Source organism: Synchiropus splendidus, chromosome 1 (assembly GCF_027744825.2).
Source record: "Synchiropus splendidus isolate RoL2022-P1 chromosome 1, RoL_Sspl_1.0, whole genome shotgun sequence".
Classification (NCBI taxonomy): Eukaryota; Metazoa; Chordata; class Actinopteri; order Syngnathiformes; family Callionymidae; genus Synchiropus; species Synchiropus splendidus.
The window spans coordinates 33,855,362-33,864,004 of record NC_071334.1 but is presented as its reverse complement, the minus strand read 5'-3'; the positions used below and the strand labels follow the sequence as shown (position 1 = coordinate 33,864,004).

The following is an 8,643-nucleotide window of genomic DNA, read 5'->3' as shown; positions in this document are numbered from 1 at the left end:
TGTCTGTTATGAGTAAACCTTCTGCTGTGTCGACACAAACCTGTCACATGGGGTAATATTCCTTGTGACATTCAGTTCAGTTCCACTCCTGGTTGTATGCAGAGTAAGCATCCAAACAAGTGCATTACAGTCCCGGAATAGATTAGAAAGAAGCAGCACAGTGTGTCGACAGAGAGAGACATATGATTAAACCGATCGTCACATTTGTTTATATAAGGGTTCGTATCACTCTGCGGGTCAAATTGGATTAATTTCATCCATGAAAGAGAAACGTGTGCATCAGGGCTCTAAGCAGCAGCGGCAGCAGTGGGATTAAAAGCGTTAAATCCTGAGGAGAAAACATCAGGACGGACAAGAGGGAGACAGAAGACGCAACGACTATCAAGCAGGATTAGAAGTGAAACCTGAGAAGCTGCCAAAATGAGATTTGTAAATCACATAATATTCATGTGAGGTTCTGTTCACCGATCTGACTGTGACAAACTGGAACAAGAGACTCGAGAAGATTACTGAGGTTACAGAGATGAGGGCCACAGACTTAGGCAGCAGTTCTCAGCCAATGACTCGGCTGCAGTGTGGAGAGGTCTCAAGGTGGTCACTAACTACAAGCCACGTGCCCCCCCACGCAGGATGACAGCGTTTCCCCTGCCATCCTGAATCATTGTGCTGCTGAGCTGACTCCAGTGTTCACGTACATCTTCAATGCTTCCTTGGTGTCCTGTCATGTTCCTGTCTGCTTTAAGTCCTCCACTATCATCCCTGTTCCCAAGAAGGCCAGGATCACAGGACTGAATGATTACAGACCGGTGGCACTGACGTCTGTGGTCATGAAGTCCTTTGAGCGCCTGGTTCTTTCTCACCTGAAATCCATCACTGCTTCTCACCTGGACTCATTGCAGTTTGCCTACAGAGCCAACAGATCTGTGGACGATGCAGTGAACCAGGCCCTCCATTTCGTTCTGCAGCATCTGGACTGCCCAATAACCTATGCCAGGATCCTGTTTTGTAGACTTCAGCTCTGCCTTTAACACGATTCCCCCAGCTCTGCTTGAAGACGAGCTTCGCCAGCTCAACGTGCCTGACTCCCTCTTTAAATGGATTAGAGACTTCCTGACAAGCCGGAGTCAGCGTGTGCAGCTGGGGACGGCTGTCTCTGACACTCGGACCCTCAACATCGGGTCTCCTCAGGGCTGTGTTCTCTCTCCATGGCTCTTCTCTCTGTACACCAACTGCTGCACCTCCAGCCACGAGTCCGTGAAGCTGATCAAGTTTGCGGACGACACCACCATCATCGGGCTCATCTCAGATGGAGATGAGCCGGCTTACAGGAGGGAGGTGGAGCGGCTGGTGTCCTGGTGCAGCCACAACAACCTGGAGCTGAACGCCCAGAAGACAGTGGAGATGATCCTGGACTTCAGGAGAATTACAGTCCCTTCTCAGAACGCTGAGAAGATCGGTTGCAGCCTGCCACCTCTTCAGGACCAGTATGTCTCCAGGACCCAGAGACGTGCAGGTCGGATCAGAGCCGACCCTTCTCACCCTGGTCATGGACTGCCGTCATGGAACCTCCCGTCACAGGAACAGCTTCTTCCCCTCGGCCGTCAGACTATTGAATTTGTGATCAGCCTTTCTTATTTTATTTTATTGACAGCACTTTATTCCAAAGCACTTTCCTAGTTGGTGGTATCCCCACTGTCCATGGCAGTAAAGTTGATTCAGATTCTGAGCTAGAATATACCAAAGGTCCGCAATGCTGCACAGTAATTGTTGCAAAAGGAGCCGTCTTTGACAAAATCTGAATCAGAATCAGAATTTATTGCCATGGTAAGTGGGGGTTCCACCAACTAGGAAAGTGCTTCGAAATAAAGTGCTTTTAATAAAATAAAATAAAATAACAAGGTTTAAAGGAGAAAATTATCAATTCAAATAATCATTATTTCTAACCTTGTCAATGACTGTATTTTTTATTCATTTTGCAACTCATTTGGTCTACAAAAGTGTCACAGTAGTGTACATACAGTATGTCAGAGACTCCACATATGTGCACTATATTGAACGCATGTGAGAGCATTCTGTGTACAAACGGTTCCAAATTTCCAAATGTTTTGTCAGTCGCATACATGTTTGACGTACGTCCCCACGAATGTAATAGTAACAGCAATGAGTGTTTTACTAATAAGAACTATAAGAACGCAACTTTTCTTCCACCAGTGACTGTCCACCAGTTTGTTTGGTTTTATCGGGCGGAATGGGCTTCATTATTCCAGCCTACTAGCGATTATGACCACCCTCATGTGGACTCGCAGGTGTAAACTTTAAACCTGTAAGACAAGACTCGGGATAAAAAGAAAACCGCCACGTAGTCGATGACGTCAGCCAACGACAACAAGAACTTCCTAGTGTGGGATTTAGTTTATGTCAACAAAGCTCGCGAGCGGGTTTGTGACGTGGACCTGACCCGGTTCCAGTTCCGCATCAAGAAGCCCGCTTCTTACCTTCATTTCGTCAGCAGAACCATGACACTTTGTACGGTGTTCCCGGCGGTTCTTCTGACCATCTGCTGGTTCTTAGTGGCGGCGGCGCAGGATGCCGTCAAAACGACTGTCGGCGGCGCCAGTGCAGCGGTGACCAAACCCAATTCCACCGAGCCGAACTCGACAAAGACCGGCAATGGCGTGTTTCGCAACTTCAACATGGACAGCTCCATGATCCAGAGGGCCCTGTACGTCCTCATCGGCATCACCGTCATCGGAGTCCTGTACTTCCTCGTCCGAGCTGTGCGGTGAGAACATATGGAGCTCCTGCTCCCAAACTTCACTTCAATAAAACACTCCTTTGGGCTTCTACTCACTGAGCTCTGTTAGTCGCATTCTAATGTTAATTACACCGCCGGTCTGTTTCAAAAGCAAAACATCACTTCTAAAATCGTAGTCCGTACAGCTTTATTGATAACCCGTCATCTTGACACTTTATTTTATTTACGTTATTTAACTAACAGGTGCATCAAACTATTCTGACAACTACAAATTTTGATCTGTCTTTAGCAAAAAAAAAATGTTTCATAGTGTTTAAAATCTTTATCAATAGACACTACAAATTCTGCGCTGCTAACCTCATATATTAAGAGGTTATCTGATGTATCTAATATATATAAAGAGACAGAGAGAGAGAAAAAAAACCCAACATTCTGACCCTAAGTGTGACCTAGTACTTCAAACATGCGCTCCTGTTCACAACAACACTGTCTGAGTTGCTCTGCACAAATCTTTAAAAATCATCTGTATTACATTTTGATAACTACTGTGTACACCAACAACAAATAGATTACACTAATATTCTCAGATCAAACAGATAGATAGATAGATAGATGGAAGAAATGATTAGCACAAAACTAAAATATGAAGTTAAAAAGAAATTCCACTGTCAAAACAAATGTGGCATATTTCTGGCTAATGAACCACCTGGCTTGAGAATAATATACATGCATAGCTGCTAGTAATGACACCATAAGTTTCCTCAACTGCTGAGGCTATGAACCTCTGTGGACCATTCACTAAGTTTGATTTTTTAGCCACAAGACTTTATTTTTAAGACTTGTTTAACATGCTGAACAATACATTCCATTGAACAACAACAACAGTCTTCTTGATACTCCATTTTTAAAAGATCATTTAGTTAGTGCTTCAGTAAACCAGACTTAGAGCTTGAGGTACCACCTTTTCCCCCAACCCCATGTAACTTCACATGCTGTGATGGCACACTTGTGTGGGGGGCTCATTGATGCCTCTTATTCTGTTCGCATTTAGCAACAACCAGTCCAACCGTCAGTGGGCCCACTTTATCAGCTAGTCCGAGGACTCTTGAGTCGAATTGACACTGTCCAAACTCCACTTCAGAATCAGCTGATGATTCCAGTTATTTGTTACACAAGCAGGACTTTCCTGATTATTTGTGTGTGTGTGTGTGCAGAGTCACACTCATTCTTTGTGACTCAAGTCAAGAGTCTGATCTTGTGATGTGTTGTGTGTTCCTACTTTGTTGCGCTCTCTTGTTCTTTTTTTAACTCAATCCGATTTTTTTGTTTTCATGTTGTTATTCTGTTTGTGACATTTGTGCTTCTGTTAGGCATGAGGTGGCTTGTGTGTTTGTGTTAATGTCCTGTTACTGTGTGTACGTCAGTGTGTGTGGAGCACCTATGTGTTCATATGTGTGTGTCTACTTGCAGTCTACTTTTTGCACCTTGTTTTTGGTGTTGTTGCCTGACTTCACGCACAGCTACAGCTGTGTGGTTTTGTTGTTTAAGGTTTCCTTTTTGTTTTTTGTTTTTTTCTGCACCTGTGCTGTGTTATGCCTGTTGTGTGTCTTTTCCTCCTGTGTCTATTTCCAGTGCGTATCCACGCACGGTTTGGAACTTTGTGTGTGTCTTTTACAGCTTGTGTTTCTCCCCTCTTTATTTGTGCAAAGGGGTGTCCCTTTCATGTCTTTCTCCAGTGATGCAAGTGTTCATCTCTCACTTGTGTTTGTGTGTCCAGATTGAAGAAGCCCGTCCAGAGGAAGAAGTATGGACTCCTGTCCAACTACGAGGACTCGGTGGAGATGATGGCAGTGGAAAGTGACGAGGACGACACGCTTTACGAGGCTCGCAGCCTTCGCAGGTGAGCAGCAACTTTTTGTTGAAGGTTAAAAATGAGTCGCCTCCAGCTGCATGGCTCTTGGACACAGTCTCATGGACTCACTCAGCCTGACCTGCGACAAACATGATCAGCGTCAGGAGCAGAAGATCTTGAGTCTGCAATGTGGAAGTGCTTCTTTAGCTGCGCTTCACTTCTCCAACTGATTTGTCTTCAGATGAGTCCGGTCTCCAGACGAGGGGCCACGTGCTGTCCACACTGGTCCATTATGGAGAAGCGGTTTGGACACCTGAACCTGGAGGACCAAAAGTTCTGCAACCTGAATGCCAAAGCTGCTCAAGGCTGAGCAGGATAACATTTGTTTTCCACATTGACGAGTGTTTGTGTCTCTTTCCGACACATTTTTTGTTTCCTTGCTTGGGAGTTCGGTTTCTTTGTGTTGTCGTCAGGAGCTCTTTGGCTCCAACCGTGTGCTGAGACTACTGACAGGCCTCCCTTCCTGCTTTTGGACAAACATCCTGTTCACCTCGAGCTGCGAGGAGCGAGGACCAGCTCTGACTGGTGTCTGTTCAAACGAAGGCCGCACCAATCTTCCACCTGAAATCAAACTGTAGAGCTTGTGCTCATCTTGTAGCACCCATGATGCATTGCTGCAGGGTCTTGAAGAAAGTTCATATTTTTGCATCAAATATTCTCGTGTTTACCTCCTGCTTGAAAGCATCATGGGTGAGCTGGAGCCAGCTTATTACTACCATTAAAGGTGAGGTGACCATTGTAGGTGGTAGTTGAGTCATTTTAGTTTTGAAGTTTGAGCAACAGACAAATATTTACCCATAAAAATGAATATGAAGATGCCTCAATTGGCAAGCAAACAGCCAAATGTGAATTTGAAAAAAGTGACAACTTCCAGGTTTCCAGTTGTTGGAAATTTGTGGTACATCTGTGCTGTGAGTGCTTCAGTAGATGGACAACTGAGTTTAGAGGAAGGTTAGATTCAACTCCAGTGATAGCTCTTTTAATATGTGTGTCTAAACTCAACCAAATTTGATGCAGTTTTGTAGCTCGAGACCAAAAAATGTGTTTTAATATTGCACTCTTACAGAACTGACTAAGTGACTCAGCAGTTTCATGGCCCTCCACACATAATTTTCTAGGATCGCGGGAGGAAGCTCTAAAATGTTTTTGTTTAAATTGCGGTCAAATAAAGGTGTGAAATGTATTTTTCCATTTAAATAGCCAAATTTGAACTATCGAAAAATATATTTTTTATATCAGCTAATCTGATGATGTCACTTACAATGCTGTCGTGCTGTAAAAACATTTCATGATGTGTGCTGTGCGACCAAACTGCAGCTCAGTGTTTGGACATCACTTCAAACGTGTTGCGCTTCTGAATACAAATAGTGTTTCTCTTTGTGAAACATGAATGACGTCACTGTCGTTGTCTCCGCTCGACTTTTGTATTATGTATATTTTTTTGCTTTGAAAGAAAGTATTTTTTTTGTAAGTGACTGGTGAGAGTAAAGTTTTGTGGTTGGATAAAAGTGTCTTTTGTTCTTAACTGGTTTACATAGTAATCCAAACGTTATCAAAAATACTAAAACTGAAACGCCAACGTAGATGTAGTGCTTCCGCTTACCGCTCGGTGGCAGCATTTCTTCGGCACAAGAAGCAGCACAGCTCGGACAAGTCCACACAGCACCTCTACACATTTAAACACACCCAGGGATGTCGGTTGAATATAAACGGCATTCTTATGAATAAATGAACATATTCGCACCCGACACATTAACACATTTGCGTTCAGATACCAATGCATACACACATGCATGAAGGAGCATACAAACACAAATGAATCTGCCACAAATTGAATGTGCCTCAATGTACACATTTGTATTCAAAAAGTCTGCATTGATAATGGTTCACACTGGGATACAACCACACACACTTCACTCGCAGAAAAGTCAATTAACTTCATCCCGGTACGCGCACAAAAGACACAGAAGCAATAAAATGTAGTCATATTTACACACACACCTAATGCACCAACATACATTGAAGCACACAAATGAAATGCCCACATTATGACATATACTTTACCACTGACACACAAGTAAATGCGAACTTGAGCCACACACACATTGTCCATTATGCATGCTGGCAAACACACACTGTGTAAAATATAATGCGCAAAACTACTCAGACCTTCTTTGGCCTATCGTGTAGTACTATAGACAGACGCACACAGGCACACACACGTGACTATTTGTCAGCCTTGCCTATCTCGTTCACACACAAAAGTACACACATAAGCACACGTGTAAACACACACATACATCATCTCTGGGGCCAGAAGCCTTCCCATGTCTGTCATAAAGTTGGTGTCATCTCTACTGATTCAGATACCATCAGGTCTGAGAGAGAGAGTGAGTTGCTCACGTCACCTTGATCAGGGAACATTTCCTTCATGATCGATAAATCTGACCTGTGTGAGCCACATCAGGACGTGTTCCCACAGTCGGCTCTCTCTGATAAGGTTTGTGGGCTCTGAGGGGGCGTAGCCTCCCGCCTAACAAGCCCATGATGAGAGGGCGTGGAGCTGATGACTGATAAGAGTCTCAGCCAACCACATGACTCGGAGAGAGCCACGCAGACAACAGCAACAAGTCCCTGAGGAGAGATGAGGCGTCCTTCAATTAATGTGTTTGTATGAGACTCTCTTTGACACATAGAAGCTCAGCCATCCAGGAGAAACTCGAAGTAGAATCATTGCCATCAAGAGAAGGAGCAGGAGGCCGACCATGCCACACTGAAGAGATCATTCCTCCATGTGGGTCTGAGAACACCTCAGTAACATCCACTTGACATTCTTGTGTAGTTATGATATGGCAGCGAGTCCCAGATACACTTCAATTATGCAGAAACGCAAACCAACAAATGTCACACGCACACTGATGTGAGCAGGGTGACACACACCTGTCATCATGGAGGAGCAGCTGTCACACACCTGCCACACACCTCAGCATAAATACATCATAATGCACAGCAACATCAGTCAGGTTGTTGTGTTGTATATCCATGCGCAGGGCTTTTAGTCCACAAACTCTTCATGTGAAGGTATATTTGACATAAATGTTCTTGAAAAGAGGACAAAAGTATCAGATTTGTTGACGGGAATTATTTTATTTTATGTTATTATGTTATTGTTGTACCTAGTCAGATCCTTTTCTAATAATAATAATAATTACAATATAATATATTTAAAAATATTGATGCTAAAAAAAAAATCATAAATGCGTCACACACAGGTGTGACACACACATTTTAGCCCCACGTGTGATCACATATTAATGTCGTGATATAAAGCCACCCATCGGAATGTACCGCAGATAAAACAAAAAAGTACTGTAGTATAAGTAGGATTAAAAGCTATAGAGATGAAGGTCAATATTTTATATTATATTATATTTAGGTTATGAATGTTAGAATCGACAAACGAAATGAAAGATCAAGTCAAATCAAGGAGGAACATTCGTGTGGATCCCTGGAGCTCAACATTTCAGGAGGCATCGACATCTGAAACAGGTTTCAGTGAGTGGAAGTTGAGCAGCATCAACTGTACAATGCCTCACTGACAGAAGGGCGCTATACTCAGTCAAGGTGCAGTACTCAACCATAAGATGATGACCAGCTTTACACTATTGTGTGGCTGAAAACTACAATTTCGGATGGGTGTTTCTTGCCTGCAGTGGCCAGTGCACGTCACATGGGGTGAGGAGACGATGGTTCTACTGATGACAAGAGAAGAAAAGCAGTGGAGATAAGCAGCCACGATTAAATCGTCCAGATCACATTTTGGAACAGTTAAAGAACAGGGGAGGGACACACACACACACTAATTGAAGGACGCCTCATCTCTCCTCAGGGACTTGTTGCTGTTGTCTGCATGGCTCTCTCCGAGTCATGTGATTGGCTGAGACTCTTATCAGTCATCAGATCCACGCCCACTCAT

General features: G+C 43.7%; 1 protein-coding gene across 1 annotated transcript; it reads left to right on the top strand.

The window, feature by feature from the left end:
• The first annotated feature begins 2,351 nt into the window (after positions 1–2,351).
• Positions 2,352–6,163, top strand: fam174c (family with sequence similarity 174 member C). The gene is made up of 3 exons (XM_053853603.1): positions 2,352–2,782; positions 4,533–4,655; positions 4,849–6,163. The coding sequence occupies exons 1-3, from the start codon at positions 2,367–2,369 to the stop codon at positions 4,850–4,852; spliced, it is 543 nt and encodes a 180-aa protein (XP_053709578.1). The 5' UTR covers positions 2,352–2,366; the 3' UTR covers positions 4,853–6,163.
• Positions 6,164–8,643: the final 2,480 nt, after the last annotated feature.